Source organism: Bombus affinis, chromosome 3 (assembly GCF_024516045.1).
Source record: "Bombus affinis isolate iyBomAffi1 chromosome 3, iyBomAffi1.2, whole genome shotgun sequence".
Taxonomy (NCBI): domain Eukaryota; kingdom Metazoa; phylum Arthropoda; class Insecta; order Hymenoptera; family Apidae; genus Bombus; species Bombus affinis.
This window is the reverse complement of record NC_066346.1, coordinates 8,171,095-8,197,640: the sequence shown is the minus strand read 5'-3', so window position 1 is coordinate 8,197,640 and position 26,546 is coordinate 8,171,095. Positions and strand designations below refer to the sequence as shown.

Genomic DNA, 26,546 nt, shown 5'->3' with positions numbered 1-26,546 from the left:
AACGAAACCAATTGTAGTCTTTCTTCCAGCGGTAAGTAGAATCGTCGGAGGAATAGCCTCTCCTCGAGCACAACAACTGGAACGCAGTAAAATGTACAATTAAGGCGATAAAACGGCGGAAAATCAGGCCGTGTTCTCAATGTCTCTGCTTTTTCCCCTCGGTCGACGTAATACAAAGCACAAACACGTCCAACACACGAATATACACGCTACCCTGCTGATCGAAACTTTGAAATCATCGCGTGTTCTCGTTACAAGATCTATCGATTGAACAGAAACTTAAGACAGGATTTTATTATCTTCGAAGAATGTTTTGCGGAAAAATCTATCGAACGAGAGAAAATTATTATTAGAAATTAACGCTAGAATTATTAACGAGCAAAGTACAAAGCTTGCAGCAAAGAGATGAACATGAAAAATATCCGAAAAAAATATAATACGTAATTTAAAGAAGAGAACATTTATCCATAGAGCTGACAAAAAATCTGCTCTAATCCCCAGGAATTTTAAACCACGCCGTTGTAAATTTGTTATATAAATATAATGTACCATGAGAAATGATGAATTTGTGATTTTGAAAGTTCTAGTGCCGACAACGATATTAGGAGATGAGAACTGCGAAATTTTTGGCCAATAAGGTACGTGGACTTTGGTTAGTTGGCAGACCAGAATAAAGGTTATTCGGCCAACTTTTTGAGAATATCAGCCTATATGCGGTGACAATGCCTTTCGAACGTGACAGAGAACCTCGAATGAAACGTTAGTCTCGCGAGCCTGTCTAAATTCACCTCTTTGTCTCGAGTCTCTTAATCATTCGGACAAAAGGTGCATTTTTCTCGTTCGTTGTTTCAGCGAATGGATTTTTTCCTTAGAGAACGATGAAGATCAGTTTGGGAATCATTTCGAAGAACGCCAATCGAATAATATTATTATATTAAAAGCCTCGTTGAACCGAGGATCGTCGAGTATATTGGATAAATATTTAGGAAAATTGGATAATTTTTGCAAGGAATTGCCAAAGTTAAGGATACTCCCAATCTGGGAAAAATCATTTTGTTACAACAAATGATAATAGAATCGTTTTTTTAGCAAAATATCAGTTGATATGTTGAACCGTTTTACGTTGTTTGCATATTATGCACGTAAAAATAATAGAAAAACTCCATAGCAGATGCACCAGACTAGATGTTTAAAAATCTCTAAAATGTTTCTACATTTATACTTCTGCGTGTATTTCAACTTTCTGTTACTTTATTTACGCAAATTTCCTAAAACTCTCTTGAATATTCGACGATAACGTATCTGTGTACGAAACTCGTACCAATAGACGCTATCTCAGGCACTAAACTATACTTAAACATTTTTGTATCATCAATGAGACGAAAGATACGGTGACGTTTTCAGATATTTCATCCTGTCCCATAGGAGCGAAACTGACACGGTTCGTCGTATTGTAACACCTCGTTTCCATCAGAAATGCAACGCCGGTCGCAATAAAACCCTGACATTTCCCATTTCCGAGTAAACAGAAATTAACAGAGCGCCTCGCGACGCGAAGAAACGCGCGAACAAACAATGATTCGAGCGCGAAGGGGAAGGAGGAGGTACGCTCTCATCTAGAGTTCGAATAAAATTTTCATGTCGTCTGTTCGACTTCCGCGTACATTTTCCTCGGCAATCAAAGCCCCGACGTTTAATGAAATGTCACCAACACCCTATTTCTCGTCTCTTCTCGTTCTTCGTGTTTCCTGTTCGAACTCGTAACGCAAAATGCGACGGCGAAACAACGGAAATTCCAAGCGAAACGAGAAAGTTGCGAAGGCAACGGCCGTGGCTAGCGTGTTTCTTGTCCCGCCAATTTTATTCCTACGATTTGTCGTTCAATTTGCGTGGATTATTAGCACACTGACTGTAGAGATAGAACGCGTGTGCGAGCTGGAAAAGCTATACTGAAATAGAAAGAGAGAGAGAGAAATGTTGCATGCAAGTCCCTTGTGTCCTTGTCTAATAATGCATGTACATTCGTACAGTAAACATGTAGGCGTACACCGACCAACGAACGACTTTGGTGTGCGACGTGTGCATGCTTGACCAAACAAAGACAGAAGGAACCTATATACAGCGTTCTTTTTCTATTTCTATATCGCATCTTCGCTTGCACGGTAACATATGGAGCATCTATTTTGAAAATGGCGTAAATGTGCATTTTTTGAAAAGAGTCGGAAGTACGAAATTTGTACAAATATACTTTTAACTTTTAATTTATAATTTTGTTTTAATCGATTGAAATTTCGTTAATAGATGGAACTGTATAATTGCATTTATTTCGAATGCGGCGTAAGGCCATTTCCTGTAATCTGTACCGTGCCCAAACAGTCGAGGGACCAATAAACGGAAACAAATGATAGCGAATGGTAATAATCCTAACCTCTTTATCGGGCACGTGATACATATTGCATGTACGAATGTGAACAAGTTGTTCAAATACGATTCGTATACTCGTAAATTATTATTAAATTTATTACACTGTTATTACAGTTAAATTATATCGTTTGCGACTGAATGTAATTATTGTTACGTTTAATTTTACAAATTAATTTTTATCGGGTCGTATCGAAATGCAAATCTAAGATCGAAGAAAGTATTATATATAGTTGTCGTATTCTATCTTGCTTTCTTATCTCTTATCTATGTAATGGATAACCTCGGAATTAACATTAGAATCTGATAGCGATATAGATAGTCTAACATAGTGATATTATAATAATTTTCACTCATTTAATTTTATTATTTATTTTCAAATATCGTACAGATATTTATAAACGAAAGTTGATCAAAGTATAAAACAAATTTTATATAATTAAAATTCAATGGACTGTACGATTCACTACTTTTGAAAGTGACGTAAGTTCGTTCATAACCCTGAAAAAAGATATTATTAGTCTAGTCAATTTTGAAAAAAAAAATTTATTTGTATAATGAATTTACATCTATACTTGAACACATCGAGACGTGGACAAGCCAAGTAGATCTCATCAGGATTTTTCAATCGACGGGAACGCAAAAACTTCGACATTTCAAAACAAAGGAAAATGGACTTACATCATTGTCAAAATAAGCGATCCGTATAACTCACACGCTCTATTCTAACATCTCTATAATAATTATTCGTGACTTACGCTGCTAGCGGAATTTTAAACCGATCTTTTCTAATTTTCGCATTCTATGAAACACGTAGCTAATAGAAATTTCTCATTGTTCCTATCAACGGTGTGTCGCTGTTTGATTCTTGATGAATTAAATTCCTCCTTGATTAGAAGGAATCGATCTTCCGATTACGGATTACTAAATTGGTTTTTATCAATGCACATAAAATTCCCTCTTTTTAGTAGAGAATTTAAAAACCGGAGTATCAATTACGATAATTTTCTTCTTTCTCTATTCTGAATCGGATGAAATTCTAAATTTTTAATTCGTATCTTATAGATAATATAAATTATGAATTTCAAACGTATTTTCAGACGTCAGTTTCAGGATAGAATAGATATTACAAGATGCGAATATCTTTATCAAAAATATAATTCGAATTTTCTAAGGAAAACGAATCGGCTATTAACGTAGCAACATTTAATTGAGTCGTATCAATGATAAATTCTCCTCAAGGATTTTGAATATATTTATACAGTTTCACCGATCTCGATGAGTTTAGGTTTCGATAAAACGGAAGATCAGTCGCACAGACTCAAAGTCTTTTCCTGTCTCCAGTGGCTTCCACCTTGCGGATATTATTTTTGGATGCTTGGGTTGAAGGCAGACTTATTTTCGAGGCAGAGGGCAGACACGCGTTTATATCGAATTCGTTTCTTTTAATCGGTCTTCGTTCGCCACTTTGCTGGAACTCATTCTCGTGTCACGCGTTTAAATTAGAGTTGCGAGGGATCCTCAAACCTTAACCCGCTCTAATATTCGAACCTCCAAATCTGCTGACATCGATAACCCATATTACGACGTTCAATAACAAGATTCTAATATTTTTCTTACAGATTCTCTTCATATCGAATACGTATAATTTACAGCAAATTTCTTCATCTCTGAATACGATTAACGATTTGACGAATGGTATTTACTCGGCAAATTCAAATGTCAGAAAAACGTCATTTCGTATACACCGATCTAATAGAAGGTAATACGAAAAATATATAAAAAGGTAATACACAAAAATATATAAAATATCGAAAGTACAATACCTCCTGAAAGTATTTCATGATATCCACTGGAAAGTAGAGTATTTATAATATATTCAATCTTCTTATAACACGGTGCTTTGAAAACACAGTTTCCATATATATAACAAGATGCAAAAATTACAACACTATGAACTTACAACCATAATGAACTTGGATAATCCTCATATAACAGGAACGTTTCCATCACTGTGTTTCGGTTTCATTTAACATGGTTTTAACGGAACCAATTAGCCGTGTTTGATTGTACTTAATGGATAACATAAATAGTTAACCCGTTTAGGTTCCATTTCTCTCCAATTTTTCTAAAGTAACTTCCGTAAATATACAATCTACTAATAGCAAAATGAAACAACGTATCGTTCGAACGAAAAAATTTCCGATCGATGAAGAATCGATTGAAAAACCGAGGAAGGAACGAAATTTCGCTGGTTCGTAAAAGAATATCGCCAGAGGCGACGATCTCCTGCACGAATCGGCGATCGAATTATTGGCGAGAATGAAAGACGAGCGTTGCGCGTCGTGGATGCCATTTTTCATTTCTCCTTTCAAATATTTCCACTCTCTAACCTCCGAAAGGGTACAATTTCCCCACAGGCGCGCCATGTACCGCCATAAACAAATCCCAGCGTGAAATAATATACGGCCCTGCCCGTGATGTGAAAAAGGATATCGATTCTCGGCTCGCCGCGACGTCGAGTAGAGACATTTCTACGCGCGTTCAAATCCCCGAAGTGAACCCATAATTTTTGTCAACGACATCGTACCTCTCCTACACATTCCCTGTGCGACTGTGTTCACAAGCTTCGACCACCATAACCGCATACTCGCGATATATGACGTTAAATGTGCGGCCGATGTACGAATACCGATACCACCGAAAGCCACGCGGTTATGACTGTGACATTTCTCCGGTGTGTAGCGAAATTCTGGCGCCGTCAATTATTTATAGTCGTTCTAAACATACGCGTCGGCCCGCTATTGAATTAGAAACTGTCCCTAACACGCGGCAGAACGTGGAGGGAATACGGAACTAGAAAATTTCATTCGCTCTCTCTCGCTTCGATCCACGAGGATTATTTTCGTGCGATCTTCCCTACCCTCGAGGCCTCGTTCTGCACGATCTGTCGACGGTGGAATTAGTCAAACGAGACGTTCACGCTGAATACCGCTTTGGATTCGCGCGAGTAAACAAATCGGATTCTTTGACATCCGAATGATGGAGAAGATAAAGCGTAGATAAAATATCGAGATCGGGAGAAACCGAGTGACAGTTTGAAGTTTTGTCCCAGATTTTTGTTCCAACTATTCGAATGTACCATTGTTTCCCATTGAAGCGTTTCTTTCCTCGTACGTTCTAAATTTCGTTTTTACCAAATTTTTGTATTTATACGAGTATATGAATTTCGTATACCAGATGTATGCATTTATACGAGAGCACTGTTAAACGATACGAAACTCAATAAACTTGAATTGTTAATTAATTAATATGTAAATACTGTATAAAAATAATAAATGATACAATACTGTTTCAGCCACTGAGTCTTTGGAAATATTTGCGGGATGTTATTGTCGCGGTCGGAAAAATTATTCACGCGTGGAATAATAAATATAATTTGATAAATGTATAATATAATAACGTGTAATAAATATAAAAATAGGATTTAAGTTACAAACTAACAGCTTAAGGAATAATGAAAAAGGAAGTAAGAGAAGAGAAGGGATTCTCGATACGGTTGGATTTTGGAGAAATACTCCTGTTCTTGGTAATTTTAATAGAGTGCAGTGGATGTTTTGCGAACACGGTGAAAATCGATTCTGAATCGAGGTAAAATGAAAATTTACGTATATACGAATAGCTGCCGCTGCCGGAGTTGCAGTTAAGTTTCTGTTCGTGAAGTGCTGCGAAATCTCGTTAGTCCGGAATAATTAAAGGAAGCGTCTGTTTGGATTAAACGGAAGAGCGGATTAAACCGGTTTTATTGCGAGCGTAAAAATGTCTTCGTGTTACATCGCGGATTAAAGTGATCGCTGGCTTGAAGGTGGTACGCATTTGAAGAAGGATCTCGAATGAATCTAGAGAAACTTTTCTGTGCCTTCTGACTCGAAATTGATATATACAAGTTATATATAGAAATACTATATTATTGTTTATGAATCGTATATTACGATAAGGTACGCGACTCGTCGTAATGTAACGTTTATCCAGGTATTGTATCGATCGCGGACAATCCAATACTTCTTCCAACCAGAAACTTCTAAGCTGCGAAACACAATCTATAGACGAAACCGTAGTATTTCTCAGGAGTCGCAAACTCCCCGGTTAATCCCCCGTTTCAAGGGTAAAAAAGCGATTTCCTATCAGAAGCTGGCGATCCACTCTCCATCACCTTAGAATCCTTAATCCTCGACATAAAAAACAGAGCAACACTCAACCTGCCGCTATTCGCTGAGAGATGTAAGAGAGAAACCAACTAAAAGGAAAAGATAAGAAGCATCTTGAAAAATCACATAGTTTCGGCGAAGAGTGGAAAGAAACATCGCTGTAATTCCACAAAGAGAAACAGAAAGAACGAACGATCGCCCATTATTGTCCTGATCTTCGCTGGCCAGCGATATTTAACGATTCGATTTCTCTCGATTATTTTCACAGAGATCCGGTTCCTGATTTCGATCGTATCGACCGGTTCCTTTCGATTATTCAGGCCTTCCACGGTCTCGAGGGAAACAGGGATGTAGGATGCGCGTGCAATTTTAATTCCGCGCGGAGAAATTGTCACGCTATCGATTAAACTTCAACCAGTGCGCGCAGCTGGGGCTCGCTCGGATTAGAAGACTTGCAGAGAGCGAACGTTTGCTCACGGGCAGAAAGTACCGTGGAAGTTTTAAGGCGTCGGCATTTCACGGCAAAGTTCTTATGGATTCCGAAGACAACCTCCTCGGCGAAATTGTACTCTGAACGATCGCTTTGAACGCTTTGATGAATCTTATTTATAGCGAAACAGGTCTGAACGAGGGAAACCAGCGGACATAGGTAAAGTTCCTCAGAAGCGTTCCTACGTCTCATTAGGACGAGGGAAACGGCCGTGCGAGGTCAGCAGACGATGAAATTCCTGAACCGCGTGTTGCATAGTTCTGCACGCCTATTTTCGTCCTGTACCGCCTGCTATTATTAGCAGCTGCCTCGAGAAGGGCGGAAGAGGGAAGAAGCAGAACAAGAGTAACCAGCAGAAACGATAGAAAGAGAATGAGGGAAATTGAGAGAGCGGTGAATAGGCGTGTTACAGCGCGTCGCGCCCTGTTTGATCTGTATACCCCCGTTCGTAAGTATCAGCGTGTTTCCTGTTTCCGTGCGTAACATGCGATCGTTGCTTCAAATTATCGAAGAGAGGATCGTTTTAATTGTCTTGCCATCGAATCGAAACTTACGATGATACGCAAAAATTATTTGTACGCGTTATCGAATGAGCAATTAATTTCCCGTAAGAATTTCGAATTGTATCGTTGACGAATGAACGAATAGCTTGTTCTACTTAAACGTAAGTAGAATAGCAACGCTCACGGCCTAGGGCCTTGTTCGGAGTAATCAAATTAGCTTAATCGAAGCAACCTAAATCAAAGCAACTTGAAACTATTTCAACAATGTAAATCCATTATTCAGTAGGTTATTTAAATGTTTAATGAATGGGAATTACGTATTCATTCGAGATAACGATTCGAGAAATTCATGAAAGTTATTCTTTTTAAAGTTAAGAAAGTTGTGAAAGGCTTGATAAATTAAAAATCACGCGTCCCCAATCATTTCTCGGGTTAATTTCAATTTCTGTAGGCGCCTTGATACTTGTGAACGGTGGTGAACATCGATCGTCCAGAAAGCGTGAACAGACGCACGTGTATCGTACGCCGAATTTGTCCACCGATCGCGAAAACGTGATCCACTCGCGAATCCACGCGGCCATCCAGATCGAATATCACGGTCTAACCGTATATTTCGAGGTCTGCACGCGGTCGAAGTACCGAATACACTGCGATGGATCCCCCTAAAAATAGTATGGGGGCGCGGTGAATATTTCCGGACCTCTGACGACCAAGCTATTGTGACACGATGAAAGTGTTTCTCATCAAAGGATTAGAAGATAGCCCTCGGAAATTTGTTCTTTACATACGATTATTGTTTCTTCGCTGTTTTAATCTCTTGATTCGCGAATTTTTCTCCGTTTTATTACTGAAAATGATCGAATCCTTTTATAATAAAAAAACGACTGACAATGAAGACGAGCGTATAGAATATCCTCTGTAAGATATACAGGCTGTTAAGAAGATGCGACAAATATTTATTTATAAGATTCTAGAGATCAGATCGCTTAGAAGGATATCGTAGCTATGCATAAAGACCGATGACCAAAAACACCGAGGAAACTAAAAAGCGTCTATGTGTGGTAAAGGCAATGAAGTGAAAGTATTTTTTATGAAAGTGCCCATGTGGAATTAAATAACCGTTGATTTAGGCTATTGATTCTAAGGGGAAGGGGGTAAGTGAAGGGTGGAGATAAGCCGCAATGCGTCAATTATGTAATGAACATTAAGCACTCGAGCTTGGTCTGATTCGCTAATTCTCGCGAATATGGGATGTAGAGAATTGCTGATGCATTGTTATGGGTGTTACTGGTCCAGGGCAATTCGGGAGTCAGCCCGAACGATGAGTTTGGTTTATAGCCTGGCTTCGGCCGAGAATCGCTAATTGTTTCAAAGACTGTGGTGTTGCATCACTGTGAAAAAATTGTTTCGTCGAACATAACGACAGAAATATTAATTAAAAAATACTAGGTTACATACAATTTTAATTTTGAACAAATATAATTCTAGCAACATTGTATGTGAACCTTCCTTAATTAATCAAAATAATTTTCACGCCGTCGCAGGACTCCAAGAATTTTTTCACACGATCAGCCACAACAATTCCACCATTGTATCAAAGTTCCTCGAAATCGGGGTTCTAAATATCAATAAATGTTTATTTATATACGGTAACCGTCTTTCATTCTCTCCCCTTTCTTGTTGGTGAGGAGCACGGTTATATAACATTATAGTACGATAAAATAAATATATGTAAATGTATATATCGTTGTAATCTACTCTGAAAACATATCTAGGAAAAAAAGGAATTAGGAGGAATAAACGAAAGGGTAGGTCGGTGTTGATGTTACGCTTCGTTTGTGTCACGCTCCGTTACTGTTTTTTATTTCGTCTAGACTAAAGCGGCGTGACATTTTACACGGGAACACGTCTGTTCCCGTTAATCAGTGGCGCGCAAAAAATGAGCCGACGCCGGAGGCGTCGCAACTAATGAATTTACGAGCAAATCCTGCAATTCTGCGCACACATGCCGCACCACGGCTCAACTCGAATTTGATTCCAACGCCTGTCTCCCGTAAACCGTTCCCTCGTGTTCTCACCACTAGCCGTTCAACGTAAAGAAAATCTCGTTCGAAACTCTCTTGAAACGACCATCCAACATTTTCCATAAATTAAAATTTCTATTAATCCGCCTAGTCCATTAATTATACAAAAATTGATAAGGAGCGTTACCGTAGATATCCTTTAATCGGAAGGATTAAGATTGGTTTTTTAGTCGAAAATTATACATTGGCTGGAAATTTGAAATACTTTTAGTTTTACTTATCAAATATTGTAACGAGTACCGTGCGCTGAATATTTCGAATATTTCTGCATAGATAAATAAAAATTCGCAGTTTGCTCGTAATATGCCGGAAATCTATTCCGAGAACACTGTTCTATGGCGAAACAAAAATTGATTTTTAAACTGTTGAAGAAACAGCTCTATCTCGTCCTAGCGGAAAAGATATAAAACGCGAATATAAAAGATTGTTACCGATAGCAAAGTGGTCGCCGTGTTATCGTAATAAAAAATGCAACATGTCCACAGTTAGCGAGGCACGTGGAACGTGCGCAACGCGTACGTGTTTAAAGCCAATCAATGCGTCCTTATCTTACGCAACCACGTTTCAATGATATGTATCCAGTGTAAAAACACGCGACAATTCCACGGTACCTGGTCGCATGTATAAGTAAGCGAATCGACGAACACGAACAACGGGGGCTCGGGTTTATCGATCGGCCAGTTGCCTCGGGAATGTCTCCAGGGAGGAACCCGCAGGACACGTGAGTTACCCTCTTAGACCGAGCGGAACCGAATCGAGACGGGATATGCCGAAGCTTAGATTCACCCTCCTACGTAAATCGGCTAACAGAAATTTCTCTAACGAGCGACGGAGAAACTGTCACGCCTGTCCTGGGACCGAGGAATCGTATCCGGTACAGTTTCTACGAAGCGTTTGGGGACACGACGTTCTCCGCGAGACTTTGCAACGATTTTACACGAACATGATTTTAGGGAAATGGAAGCGTGACACAGAATGTGGGGGCTGTACGGTATATGACGCTGAGCAGGAGATGGTTCGGCACGGGGCTGTTTTTGGGGAAATGGAATTGTGACATAAGGGATGAATGTAGGTTACGTGGAATACGGCCGGATGTTCGGTTGGAGGCGGTTTCGTAATGAATATTTTCCTTTGGAAAATGTAAACGAGAAACGAGAGGCAAGGAACATCGTACTTATAGGAAATGGGCTCGCGCAAAGTATTTTTTGGGAAATGGAATTGAAACGTACGGCAGGGTAAATGGAAGCGAGTGAAGATTTTGTGTAATATAGAATTTTGCTAAATAGAAAGCAAATGAACGTCTGGCTAGAAAATGGTATTGCAACGAAGACTTTTGGAAACGAGAAACGGAGGTTAAATGGCAGTCGTAAGGAAGATACTACTGACGGGGAATGGTTTCATAGCGAGTACTTTTGGAGAACGAAATAGCGAAATAAAGGATAAATGTAGGTCGGATGGCAATATGGTTTCGGTGGGAAGTGTTCCTTTAATAAGTACAAAGGTACTAGCGGGTGAAAACCAGACGCAAGATAAATGTAAAGTAGTATGGCAGATGATATTAATGGGAATCAATTTTAGGGGGTGAACGTAAGGTAAAATACGAGTCACTTAGTAGCCAGGTTAATCAATTCCAGTCTTAGTAACTCTTTTGTAATGAAATTCGCAACGTGAAATCCAAAATAAAAAGTCTTATCTCTTTTTAATAAAATTATCTGCCAATCTACAAATCTACCAGAAAAGAACGTAACCAGCAAGAAATTTAAAACGTCTCGACGGAAAGACCGATACAGTCTGCGTCTTGTTCGTCCAAAAATCCTAGCCAAGCCAAACCTGTTGGCAATTTTCCATCGGCGAATCGATCCGCGGAATGGTAACAAGCCCAAGGGAGAACAGGGAAGGGAAGCGACTCGCGAAAATGCCAGCGCACGAATGACAAATATTTGCGGAAAGTTCGACTAGGTATTCCTCGATCATTTTATTTCCTTTTTTTTTTTTTTTTTCATTCCCATGAAGCTTCGAAGCTTCGATCAGCTCACGTTTCCCAGAAGGAAGGGGGATGGAAAACAACGTGTATCGAGAATATACACGATGCGACAATAAAATTGCCGAACTGATGCTACAACTTGCGTTTTAGTGGTTTTAAGGTAACTCGTCCGCGTTGACAATAAATTATACATATATAAATTCCATGTCTCTACAGTTACCTCCATTAAGCTGTTTATTTAACGAGTACAACAGCATATTTTCATGAACTATATTAAGGTAAGATTATTGGAGACACCTAAGCTTCAGCATCTTAAAATTCAATCTTGAACTTTGCACAAAGTAATCAAACTTGTTGTATATTACGAAACACCGTTAGTCTTTAACAGAGTAACGAGAAAAGTGAGAAGATATCGTGTACTTTAGATTGAGCAGGAGAAAGTATTAAAAAAGCGATTCGACTAAACCCTTTTCGACCAAAAACGGGCTTGTACAAACTGGCCACGTATCTCATTGCCCAGATTTACCTCTTTCGAACTTGATGCTTTAGAACCAGAAACTAAAAATTTCTCTGAACGATGGAAAAAGCTAAACGTATCGATGTCATAGGATATTATTTTGGATAGTGATATAAAATAAAGTAATTCGTTATTTGACGTGTTTACGTGTTTCATCGCAGTCCCGCAACTTTATCATCGCAACGTGTACAAAACGCAGAACGGTGTGTAGAAGTCGATGTGATTCGCGACATCAATTTGATCGACTAAAATAGCAAGGGTAAGTACGCGCTCCGGTGCATAATAATTAGAAGGTATTAACGAGCGCGTTAATTAATCGTGCGAACCGGCGGTGCACGGTCAACGACCGGCCCGGCAAAATCTCATTAACTGCACACGACCGATCGAATCGAGACCCTGCCGCAGAACTCGTTCCATCCAACATTGCCACGCGATCCCACCGACCCTTTTTCTACCCTGGATATTACCGACGAATTCAACGTACAGCCGGCAGGATCAATTTTCCAGCCGCACGCCTCCGAAACATCCTAATATTCGACCACTGGAGCCCGAGGGACTAGCAATCGATTTCCCCTATCTGAAGCTTATCGAGCCTGCCCACCACCGATAAGATTTCTCCTGCGGATGAGATTTCATCGGCTTTCGCGATGAATTTCTTTCCCATCGAGTTTCGTCGGTATTTTCGTTTTGCTTCGTATTTCGAAACACGGAATTTCGCAAGCGAAATGCAATTCGAGTATGTCGCGCCAATGTCTGAAAATGAACGTAAAAATGATTAAAACAGAAAGTATAGGAGGTGATAGCTTTAATTTTGAAAATTCTGTTTCCTTTCGTTCTCCTGCAGTAAATAGAGTATCCTATTTTTAGCGAAATTGATAAACCAATTTTAGAATCTCCGTTTGTGATAGAAATTCAATATACCGAGGACCGTTGCGTACGCGAAACCCATACGGCAAAAATGCAATAGGATTCTCTGTAGAAGTAAAGATTCCTTTCACAGAAGCCTGCGACGTCCGAAGCCTCGTTTTTACTGGCTCTAGATTATATTCATAATTTATAAGAATCCGCAGAATAAGGCACATTCGAAGAAATAAAGATAATCGGCTTAATGACCGGGATAAGTTTCGCAACATCGTAAAGCACAGCTCGCAAGACGGTGTACAGCGTTGCGTTGAAAGAGCGCATAGAAGCTTCTATAGAAGCAAGAAAACGCTTTGCTTGATAATTTACAACTCGTAACACGCTTGCTCCCGTCGGATCAAACATTTCTTCGGCGTTAACTATAGTCGTCTTTCATGCTGTAGAAATTGATTGAAACGACGCGATGAAAGAAAACGCGTAGACTTGCGAACAACATTATCCCATAATCCTCGTTGCCCTTTGTTCTGGTTATAAGTAGCGATGGAAGAAGATTTTTCATCGGCTGGAACCCAACTAGCGTCGAATCGAAGTCTTGCAACGGCGAACTCGGTCCGCACGAAAGGGTTAAAGGTCAGCGGGCGAGTCGACCGAGATATCGACGTTTTCATGTGCCATTAACTCTTAATCGTAGGCACGGTTACGAGCATTGACATGCGCATCGCGCGTAACACCGAAATCGCACGATTCTTCTATCTCCTACATAGAATGACTAGAAATTTCTATATCGTTTAGTATACCGTTATATTATAGCATTTACTATTTCTGTGAATAACGAACATAATCAGGTCTTGATGCAATATCAGACTTCGTATCGCTTAGTAGCGATTTCATGGAATGAAAATTTCATACCGTAAAAATGAAATGTATTGGATTGGCAACTAAGTAATTGCGGATTTTGTTATTAGGTGATATTGACAAAACCCGCAATCACTTAGTTGCCAACCCAATAGAACCCGACGAAAAAAGCCCCGTTAAAAGTTAAATTTTGAAGTTGCAGTTAAATGTCCGAAACCATAAACACACGTTCTACGTGTATAATGGTAAACCCAAGGCAAAGAAATTTTCAAAAAATTGATCGCTATACATATTCCTTTATATATTCCAGAATGTCTACCTGCTGACGAGCAGCTGAATAAACAAGCGCAACTGAATTCGTTTTTAAATCCAAACGCTCTCCACTGTTTTCCCTCCACCCTTTTATCATTGCACGCGTCACTGCAGAGCGTGGTTAGATAAATCGATATAGGGAAGAAAGTTATCGCAGCACGGGGGTTTACGCTGTTTTTATTACCGTCGACGTATCCCGAACTTCCGAGATAAAACGCGAGTTTGTCCGGCAGGCCGATCGATCGTCCCTCTTTTCAAACAGGAAACGATCCGTGCATCCTCCGTTTACGAGGCCCCCGCGAAAATCCTGTAACGTCGATTTACGACCATTCTCAACCATCCCTTTAATATATATCCTCGAGTTTTCTAGTCACGACACGCATCCATCATCGGCTAGTTTCTCCACATTGTCGAATTATTCCTGAATCATCGATATCAGATCTCAAGAGAATCTGGAGCACGATCCTATAGGTGAACGATCGTCAGATGTTAAAACGGTAGGCTGTTAAACGACGGACCTGTTGAACGAGAAATAGTTGAATTTTGCAGGATTATCGTCGCCACGGGTTCGTTAACGACCCTGGAAACCGTGATTCTCGATTTCGAGCTCGTTCGCAAAGGTTTCTAACGGTTGGATAGCAAATTTGGACGCGAAAGGTAAAGTTTGAAACGGTTTGGACGTTGTTTGCAAGCTGTTCATACACGTGTAGCTTAATACACGTTGGAATTTACGAAGATCTTCGAAAACTAAGAAGCAAATTTGTTTTTTTCTTTCATCGATAAATGCACATTGTTTTACAACGGTATTGAAGCGTTAAATCGACGTATTTGCATTTTGTCAACGTACCATTCTGTTCGCAATTTTTATTATTTTCTGATAGACTGACCTTATCGAACTTTGTTTCTCAGTATGGTGAATATGGAAGAGAATTCTGAAGATTCAAATAACATCTTTTTCTTTCGCTTACATCCCTTTAATCAACTTTTATGAAATTTGAAACAATTGAAATATTTACATTATTATGATAAACTATCGCTTCTTTGATCCATAGAAACTCTTTTCCTATTCTTAACTTATCTAATAGACTTCTATAAAATATTATTCTGATACATTTTAATCTGACTCTGAAAGGATTAGTCTACTGTTATTTTACGAGTAGCGAAACATCCGAGTTCTTCTCATGTGAAAAAATTGCCAATTAATTCTTCTACTCAATTCATTTTGCCAATACAAAAATCAAACTCCGTCAAGTAAAATAAAATATGCAAAATACGACAACAGTAATCAAACGTTGTGATTTCAAATGTTCGAAACCTACTAGAATCTACTTCAATGCATTTTTTCTTATCTGTCTCAGTTTTCTCAAAGGGAACGAAGATTCCCTGGTCATTTGTCGAGACGGAAAGCGTTGTGAATTTCCGTTTTTCTTTATTCCAAGCATTATGCGACCGTTCGTCGCGTTTGTTGGCGCGTGAACGCTCGACGAGCTGCGGGATTGCCTCGTAAACCGGAAAAGCGCGAACCGAGCAACGATTGGCAAAAATGTCTTTAAGGATCGTAAAAAGCGTGGAAAGCCTCGTAATTCTCACGATTGCGATCCCCCTTGTGGGGCTTCAGAGGCGAGAAAGGATAATCTTGTCGCGAAACAGGCGATTGAAGCGTATTTCTCGCGAATGGCGAAGGATTTGTATGGAATTGCAAGAAATTCGAATGATTCGAGCCGTATACGACACGTTTTTTTCCAACACGTATCAATCGATCAGTTTCCTCCGAACTTCTCTACGCTTTCGATAATTTAATCTGCGTTTCCAAGCGATCTTAAAAAAATGTTGTAAGAATTTTTTTGTCGAGTGTTTTTTTGGTTCACGAGAAATTTTTTTATTACGCGTGGACATAATTTTCGTTTTGTATGGAAATATTTTTGTACGTTATTAATAATAGAAACACGTTTCTTCTGATACTTTCATGAAGAGAATTATTATTTTAAATATAGGGAAAAACATATGTACATGACAAGAGTGAAAAATCGTTAACATTTAAAACGTTGATTATTTATTGTGCCTTATATTTTGCAGAAATTGTAGTCTTGTGCTGTCTGTAATTTCTCTCGCGTGTTTTTATATCATTACGCGCGGTTTGAACGTAGAGTGTCGTATATGAAAAAATCTACAAATCTGACGAATTTCAGAAACTCTTTCTTTAACAATGTAGTACATGCGACGATAAACTAACGAGTCTGAACAAAATATTTATTTTTCTTAGAGAACACATCTGGTAGAATTTCGTCTGTTAATTAATGAGCAGAATCTTGACGTCATCAGTTTGATGCGTTGGAATTTCCAGTTGCGCAACTGAACAACGAAGTTTTCAACGTTCATCGGTGCTTGATGCTCGAATAATACGAATATCATAATTCCTCTTCGTCGAATTATATCATATTTAATGAATTTTTCATGTTCCAACGAAATCTGCAGTACAGCGACGTATTATACTTTCTTTACCCCGCTCGAACTTAGAAAATTTGTTAACGATACGAAAATACGATTCGGTCAGAAAAGGATCAAAGAAACGCAGGGTTAAATGTGATCGATTTTGCCAAATACGCTTGTTTCTATTCCGCTAATTTTCTACTTAATCCATAACGTAAGAAAAGACATAAAAATACCATTAAAAAGGCATTAAAGATAGGAAAATTTCGAGGCAAAGTGGATCGCACGATTGTTCTTCGAAACGATTGTTTCACTTTCAGCAGAATTATCGGTTGGAAAGCGGACAATTGGCGAAGACGCGATGGAAAACGCAGTGAAAAACGGAGAAACTTGGATTCATGGAATGCGCTACTTCGTACCGAGAATTGGCATTTCCCCGGTGGTTTTCGATAGAGCCAATATTTACTCTCGGTCTTGATGTCAGCGTAGGCTGCTGCCAAAACTAACATACGAATCGGTTTGCCCGTAAGCACTGTCCAGGAGACTCGACCATCGAATCCAACGAATATACGGATATAGATCCCGTAGAGATTGCGGATCTTCCGCTACAATCGAGTGTTCGAATGCCGACTTGCCGTCAGAATATTCCCATCAATCGCCATTGTCGGATTAAATATGCTTACAGAGATATGGATTATTTAAAAGGATTATTAATTTCCAACTTTCGTATTACTATAATCTAGAAAAAAATTATACTGAAGTAGAATTTCCTTTATCAGGGGCGCATAAAATTCTGCTTATAGAGCGTTTATGCGCTACACGAGTCATACGATAATGATAACTTCTTTCAAGTATGTTACGCACGCAATATCTTATATGAATACAAACCACATTTTCTCATCGATCGGAGATATTAATTAATAAATAGAAATTCTTCCACTAGGTTTAATCGTTCTCGATAATCGAAACTCGATTATATCTATGGAATATCGTAACTCTCATACAGAGTATGTGAAAAATAGAACGAGACCAGGAAGTATAATTTCAGGCGGAAAAATAAATCCAAAGAGGGAATAATATATTTTCGTTTACAGATTCATTTCCGAGAAAATCAACATACGCGTTGAATAACCTTCCGACCCATTGTACCGTCTGTCTTAAGACAACCTGTATAACCAAATATTTATCGTTCGGGTATTCAAAGTTAGCCTTTAACTACGCTATTTCAAAATTTATCCTTCTATTAACCGATTGTATACACGTTCCATAAAATCAACAGCTTCTGTCTGCATCTCGCAATGCAAAATCTCTTCAATCCGTTTCGTTTCTATCCCAGCCTTAATGCCACGCACGAAATCCACCAAGTTCTTGCTAACTAACAACTCTGATAACTGTACACAGACTATGTACACCATTTAATCCGGGTCGATTCATCGAAATGGCTGTCAAACGTGTTTTCATCCGTAATACGTTTGCTCCTTCTCTTCCTCTGTCTCGCTTCCTCCGCTTCGTTCAATGAAAACGAACGAATCGCGAGCAAGAGAAGATGATCGTACACAGAGAGCAGGCCGGTGATTGATGAGCCCTCGAGAAGAGTGTTTCGAGGTGAAAGGATCGGGAAAGACTCGGACGATTCACGCGAGCAACCCTCCCGGTGTAATTATAATCAGCCGGCGATGATGCCTGTGCATGAATATCCGAAATGTAGGACGTCTGTTTGTCGGCGGTTGTAGGGATAACCGTAATCCGAGGCCACGAATCGCCGACGTGTATGATCGATGTAAACGTAGCCGTGTAAACAGATGTACCGCCGCTGTCTTCTGATCGATAGCCAAAGCGTACACGGAATTTCCCGGTTCAAGCGGAATTTTTTCCTACGCTAGATCCGGAATTTCGAGTATTTAATTAATATTCGAATACGAATATCGGAATTCAGATTCATAGTTTTGGGGAGGAATTTATGTGCCTACGTTACGGATGGCGGAGCATAATGCTTCGTTTATTTTCTCACACTCGTACATTTAAAACGAACGATGTATATTATGGAACGATTCGTAGCTTTTGGAATACGTTGTATTCTACGTTGTAGAGGAAACTTGAAATATAACAGAATGGAAAAATTAGAATGGACTATTCGAAGTACGCCGAAATGATAACGTTTACGAGTATACTATGGGGGAGATATGAACTATGCTGCGTCAATGGTACGATATTATGTTTATGTAGCACTTATCCTGTTAGTACATGATTAAAGAGCCAACCGATGATTGAAAAATATTTCGATCGCACGAGAATAAAGAAATAATGTTTCAACAACGTAATAATTTTAATGATAGAGCAACTCTACTTCGAACGAATTCAAATATGCTATTGAACTATTCTCGGAGGTTTATCATCCCTTAGGTGTATAAATAGGAAAATGCGTTATGTAGTCTAGTACAGGTACTATTGCAGAATTAACAAACTAAAAGAAATAAAATATATCAGTTAAAATTCGATGTTTTTTTTTCCTATGATGTCTACGAGTATAAGTCAAACGTTGCGATATAATCCATTGTAAATATCAACTCATCGCGACTAGTCATTCCCATGAATATTTTATTATTTAATCACTCGTGGTTATCAAGAACGATTGTCTCCCTTTTTCATTCTCATGCACTCGTGAAAACAGTAATTTCTTGAAATATTGTTAATATCAAGGTAATGCAAGGTATTCGAAATTAAGTGAAATTGTATCGCGAGTCTCCCGAACGATACGATACGATGTATTGTTCTCTAAACAAGCCGATCAAATTTATCGGCGTGTTGAAAGTTTCAACCAGATCGAGAACTAGAAAAGATCATACGCTTCTGCTAAGCAAGAATGGTAAAACGTTTGCGTAGAAATGGAACTCGTAACTCGGTATTGTTATTCGTACGGAATCTCGTTAATCGATGAATTAACGATAAAATTAATGATAGGTGCGATTGAATCGAAGCAACGGATTCATAAACGGCCGAACACGTTGCGGCAGTGTGTTTCAACCGTGTTAGAATCAATCGCGAGTTAACTGAAAAGCTTAATGAGTTTTCATTGAGCGGTACACGTTTTGTAACGGCGACTATAACCGATCGCGAAACGAAAAACGAAGCCTCTCGTCGAGAGTTCGGGATGAAATCGAACAGGGGGATGTAATTAAATTCCAACCAGACGGCGAAACTTTGTCGAAAATGTAGGAAATAACGACGAAACTAAAAGATGGGGAACTAAGATAAGCGACTGTGTAACCGTGAAAGCTTGCAAAAGAAATACAATAAAAAGAAGAAAGAAAATAAATCGATGAATATATCGTACTAGCATGCTATTTTATTATCTTACATCCATTACAGAAACACGAAACGATTGTGTCATCGAATGGTCTTCTGTTTCTTTCCGTCGTTATCTACTTCTTCCCTTTCTGCCATTTTCTTTTTTCTTCTTTTTTTCTCTCTTTATTCTCCTCTTTTTTCAATAAATTCTTAACACGCGACACTTTATCACGCGTCGAAACCACATATATTCCGAGTTGTAGCGTGACGCACAGAGAAACACTTCTACACCCTACGCGATAAATCAGCGGAGGGAAAGAGACACCAGGAGAAGCCTCCATCGTAAATTCTCAAGTCTCTCCCGCTTTTTAAACGCAGAAAAAAATAAACCAAAGCTTCCTTCGGCTCTCACTTAGCTTCGAATTATTCGGCAATCCTAGAATCCTGGATAGCAGAGGATTCTGTTCGGCCAGTTGCAAGGATACGATGAAGATAGCAGCCACGGTGCAATCAGATTTATTAATTTTTGCGATATTGCCAGACAAATGAATGAGGATCGACGAACCTGCGAGTTAATCCTGCCACGAAATCAGAACTTTTGCGTTCTATCCTCGCTCTCGATTCAACGAGCAGACGTTTAATATTTTAAGAAACATTTTGCCATAAAATTGAAACAAGAAATGTTTCTAATGAATGTGTAATGAAATGGTTGCAATTGAATGTATTAAAAATAATTCTTCCATGCGGATCTCCAAGTTCAGAAATCTTTTAGCAGTGAAAACGTGCAATGGAATTGAGGGCATTGCAAAAAAGAGCACATGGAACTAATACATAATACTCCAGAAATATTCTCCAAACCTGAAACACGAGGCAACCTTCCCTCCCTTCGACAACGATTTAATTTAGAAAAAGGGAATATTTTAATCAAACACTCTGTCATCGTGTAACGCTGAAGACTGGCGAAACAAAAAGCTCAGACTTCATCCACGAGGAGAATGGGAAGATCAGCGAACCACTCTGAAAATTTCTGGCTGGAGAACAGCGTCCAGAGATCGTTAATCAAATCTATCCCGGAACGTCGATCAACATCACGAAACGACGAGCAGAATGAGGTGGTTCGATGGTTTTTCCTCTTCTTTTTCATCATTCTGTCTTACTGATGGTTCGATGAGAAATCGATAGCCGGTAAAAGGCGATCGGTTCGAAGAAGCAACGCCAACCATGGCATAATCGTTGAATTATTCAACTCGAAAATGTTTTGATTATGCCAGACCACAGACGCATGCACACGTGTACGTGCACGGATTCTCTGCGCGCTTCAAGCGACCGAAATTAGTTGGATATCCGAATAATTAACGAAAATAGCAGGAGCGCGCCGCTATTATGAAAGTGTACTTACGTGGAATTTACTGGACCGCTGCGTGAAAGGTCAAGTGTGCAAGTTGGATTTTTAGTGAGAAAATGAAGTTTTTGAAAAGGGTAGTGGAAAAGAAATGTATTGGTCGTTTCAAGATTGGAAATCGTATCTTTGGTCATTGTAGAGTTGTGAAATAAGTAAAGCTCGGCTTGGAAGAGAAAAGTGACGATTGTTGAAAACGGTTAAAGACAGTTTATAGCGAACGTAGTTTTGGTAGAACTTTAAATCGAATTTTTATCACGAAGTGTGATTTAAAAAAAGAAGAGCGAAGATCATTGCGAATTGGATCGAAACAAATGTTACATTGGTGTTATCAAAACTGAACTTCGAATTTTTATTAAATGCATAATTAGAATGAAGAAAGCTGCAATTTGAATCTCTACCGAATACAGAGACCTAAAACAAGTGGAATTTGCTTTAGAAGATCCAAGAACTATCGTGGGAAAAAAGGATATGGTACTTGTGACTGTCTTGAAATTACAGGCAAAATTTTAAGTAAAAAACGAAGACGATGGGCAAACGATTCAATTAGGTGGATCAAGTTAATAGTCAAGATGTGGCGTTCAAACTAAGTAACGAAGTTATACACGAGCTATTCGATTGTTCAACTTTTTAAGTTACGTGGCTCTCGTTCGGCGAAGCTGAAAAGTTTCTAGATGTCGGGATCGTGGAAGGTCTAGAAATAGATTGCCGCCTATGTGGTTTTGAATGGTTTAAAGCGTAAAAGTCAGCTCAAAATAAAAAATGGTTTTCACATTAAACACTTGACATAATGTTGAAATAGCCTCTATTAACTTAGAAACAACGTACATCTATTAACACTTATTTTATCATCAGATTGCTAATAAACTAATCTTTTCTTTCTACATGATCTAAAGATGTACTCCTTAATCAAACTAACATACTCTATGATAGATATCACATATAATCAAAAGGGAATTTTAGTCCATTGTTTATTGGGCTTAAGACGCTGGAAACAAGCTGTTCCATTAAGAACCGCTTCCTGTTCCCTACCTGATAATTAGTCCGCGAATTTTTATGCATTTGTAAATGCACTTAATATGCGAAAATAAAATGTACGTTATTTAATAGATAAAACAAATCTCTGCTTAGAGTCTATTTCTTTAATTGCGTTCATAAAAATATAAATTTGCTGAAATATTCGTAGTCTACCGATATCTTTCTATATCTAACATTTAAATAAAATTCCTTATTTTCGATTCACCGAATTGACGATTAAAAATGCCTAAAATCTAAATCACCTTACTTGGGCGAGATATTTTGGGCTTAGAATATTCCAGAGAGAAAATTATTGGAAATTGAATAGGGCGACAAATTTTCGTACGCTCGAGAACAAACGCGAAATCGGCTAAGCGTGTTTACACGGGCGGACAATATTCTAAATCAGCCGGCCCTAATTGCGGAACCGTGGTGCTGCCGTTCAAATTAGATTCGCTCGATTTTCGTGACTCGATGAAACACGTGTGCAGTGTGAGGAACGGCCATCGAAAGCGGTCACATTAGTCACGAATCGTCCTTGCAATTTGTACAGATAAACGGGACCATTCGTAACGTGACCAACTTCGAGGAAGCTCGATCAAACAACGATAATAAATCTTAAAACTTCTCGCGATTGACAAATCCATTTAAAAATGCAGAAAATGAGATCGAGAAAGTATAACCATCAACACGAAATTTGTTTTTATATAATCATTAATACGAGAACCAATTGTAAATTGTATAATTGATACTAGAAATTTACATTAGGAAATTGTAAAGTTTAAGAAAGTTAAATTAAAGATATTCAGCTTCTTCTAAATCATCTTTTAAATACACGTGACTACTTGTATGATTGATGGAAAATTGCAAAAATTAATAATCCGTGGATCAGTAAATGTTAACATTCAACAAGGTTGAATTAAAAATGTTTATTTCTTGTTAGACACACTTGGTCATTTATATTATACGTAGTTACTTATAATGTTAATACATTATACTTCACTAAATTTTAAAATTAATCTTCTATAATCTACTAAATTTACAGATTTATATTCTGCAAAATAGCAAATTTTAAAACCAACAAAAATTACATTATAAATATATTTTTTCGCTTGGATACACGTGACCGTCTGTGCGGTTGACGGTAATGCGGTAGTTTAAAGAGAAAAAAGAGAATAAAGAAGAATCCGAGACGGGTCGAGCAGGTGACACTATGTAACGCGTGCTCTACGCGTGCTCTACGCTCCGTGTTTATCGACCGTGGCACAAACTCTCCCAAAAAGACACGGGGTGTGGTCAGAAATTTTCCTTCTTCTCCTGTCTGCACGGTTCGCGGCCAAAGAAAATTCCTCGACTGCGAGTCGAGGTCACTCGAGGTCACGAATGACACGAGACCAATACCTGTATCCTCCTAAGGCCACCTATAAAACGTCGGAACTCACCTAACCTAGAGAAAACCGCGTGCCGTTCCCACTCGTTTTCCGATCGTCGGAATTCCGCCTCAGAAATTGTCCAACTTTGCTTCGCAACGATAATATTGTGGCTAACAATTAAAAATTTGAATGTTTATGATAGCAAATAGTAAAATTCGATGAAAATAATATCAACAACTTGATCCTGTCATGTTAAATAATATATTTTTCTTAAGGCAGTTGTCTTCGACTGGTAGAAATTGAGAATTAATTGAAGATTTCTATTTTTCGTTCCAAGTTTCTTACATTTTTTGTTTCAAATGAATAGGAAAATAAGATATTAGAAAATTATACACGCAAATATCGATATAAGAATTGCTACAGTATTTGATACAGCCAAATTACATACAGCGAACTGCGAATCTTTTCCTTTTCTCTCTTAAGTCTGTCACCACTAACCTATATAAGCGATTGACGCAATCATAAACAATACGATTAAGAGAAAAAGTAAATTGAAATATCATTTATCCGTATAAAAGATGAAATTGAAAAAAAGATAAAACGCATCGTGAAAAGAAACGATAGAAAGGGAAGGAAAACAAAGTGGTGACGAGATCTAGTGACTTTTAGGGACAACGTCATGCAAGGCTGCAACCACCTGCCGTCACCGAGACGAGCATGAGAGGGAATGCCGTGGAACGATAAAAAGAAAGCATCTGATCGAATAAGGGCATACCGGTGAAAGAGAGGAGCAACGGCAGAGATGATGATAGAAAACAAATTAGAAAGGGAGGAGAGATAACGAACGAGATGCAGAGAGAAATGGAGCAAGAGTGCGAGAAAGAGGTCGAAGGAGGGGGATGAAGGTAAAAAGCGGCGCGACGACATCGTATTGATTTGGTGACAGATCCGCGTACGATGCGGATGCCTCGTTTTCGACGGTGAGACCACCACGACGGCACAAGGCACGATACCAAGCGCCCTGACGCTTTATATATAGAGGCTGAGCCACGAGCAGACAGGCCGTGCCGCTTAAATATAGACGAAATGCAACGGGGTGTCTCCCGCGTGCGAGCAAGAGACACGGACGCGTATACAGAACGAAGCGACGAGATCCGCGGCCGAGAAAGGCGGATGGAAAGAGAACGATGAGAAAGCGAAACGACCAAAGGTAGGAGTGGGAAGAAAAACGTAGAGAAGAAAGAGGCCCTACATACGTAGAGAATAATCATGGCCGACGACACAGCGCGGCGTCGTCTGCTAGGAGAATCGCGCTCCTCACGGATCATCACTCGCGTGTCCATCTAACGACACGACGAAACGCTACCAGGAACCAACTAATCGGCGACGCGAGATACACAACGACGCATGAATACGCTTGTGACACCAAGTTCGCGTGTAATAAAAACACTACCGCAAGAAATAGAAATACACGAACGAGGGAAAGAGAGAGGTGGGAAAGACGAGATAGACAAAGAGGCATAAAGTGTGTATACACTGCGAAGGTACAGAAACGGAGCAAACACGACGTGACACGCGGTAACGTTAAACCACTCTCTGTCTCTCTCTTTCTCTTTCCCCTTTCGGTTCGCCCTACGTCGTTCATTACTTACGTCGCTCGAATATAATAAATGATGTGGTTTCTTTTTTGTACTTACTTGCCCAGTTCCTCCTTGAGGTCATAGTTGTCACTAAACCGCGTGCAAGCGGTCGGAGTAGCCATGCCGAGGTATCGCGATTATTTACCGCACTAACCGAGGAACGTAAGCGCGAGAGCCACTGCCGGCCGCCACTACCGCACACGCTAGGGGAAACTTCGCAGGTCAAATTCGATCAATAGAGGGGAACCGCCGCGGCGCTGGTAGAACACCGGGTAACCGTCGAGGGAGGGAGGGTCGTCGGGCCGGGCAGAGGGGAAGTGGTTCTGTCCGCGGGAGCCGTGCGTTACCGTGGCACCGACGGTGGGGCGAAATCGCGGTCGTGCCAGCAAATATTTGCGGGCGACGACAACTTCAAACCTTCCACGACGCGTCCGCACTGCTCGCCGGCAGACCGTCGACTGACTCGCGTAGTGGTGGTAAGCTCGCGATCGCGCAGGCGATGTCTGGTCGTGTTCACACCAATGCCGGCAATGGCGACCACGATTCACGTATAATACCTGGCAACAACGATCAACACCGATACCACTGCCGGCAGGGCTGACGATAGAGGTTCGCTAGCGAGCCGTTTGAGCGCAGCCAACCTAGGCGAAATAACCCAAGGGGATCGAGGCAACACATTTAAATTTAGCACCTGGAATTATGCTCGACCACGCGGCTAACTTTTTCAGGATCACGCTTCACGCTACAATTTACTTTCTGTTCCGTTATACTTTCTTTTTTCTCTATCGTTAACGCAACGAACACGTCGTTTTCGTCGCCCGAACGTACTTATATGCGACAGCGTATTTCCGGTTGCGATGTTTTATCGTAGTCGTCAGATCCGATATTTTCGTGTATTTTCCACGCGATATAAACACGATCCGTCAGAGAACGACTCGTGCCTAATGAAACTGTGATCGTTTCACGAAATATCGACCTAAGAAAATTTTCCACCGATTTTATTCTACGTTTTCGCGATCCAAACGAACGAATGGAGTTGCGTACCGTCGCTGGTTAGACGGAATACCGCGTACTGACTCGATTCCGCATGTCCGACATAAACACGAGATTTACTACTGGCGCATACGCCGTCCGAACCGGAGCTTTGGTATCACTTCGATCGGC

General features: G+C 39.7%; 1 protein-coding gene across 40 annotated transcripts in view; it reads right to left on the bottom strand.

Annotated features, from left to right (window-relative positions):
• LOC126914150 (calcium/calmodulin-dependent protein kinase type II alpha chain) overlaps positions 1–26,491 on the bottom strand; it is a 157,345-nt gene extending 130,854 nt beyond the window's left edge. For 6 of the 40 annotated variants that reach the window (XM_050717687.1, XM_050717692.1, XM_050717690.1 and 3 more), the window contains exon 1: positions 25,440–26,485. In XM_050717687.1, the coding sequence (XP_050573644.1) occupies positions 25,440–25,504 (65 nt within the window). In that variant the 5' untranslated portion in view covers positions 25,505–26,485. Of the gene's footprint in view, positions 1–25,439 lie in introns of all 40 variants that reach the window. The other 34 variants (XM_050717712.1, XM_050717710.1, XM_050717714.1 and 31 more) reach the window with 15 other exon arrangements.
• Between the last annotated feature and the right edge of the window lie 55 nt (positions 26,492–26,546).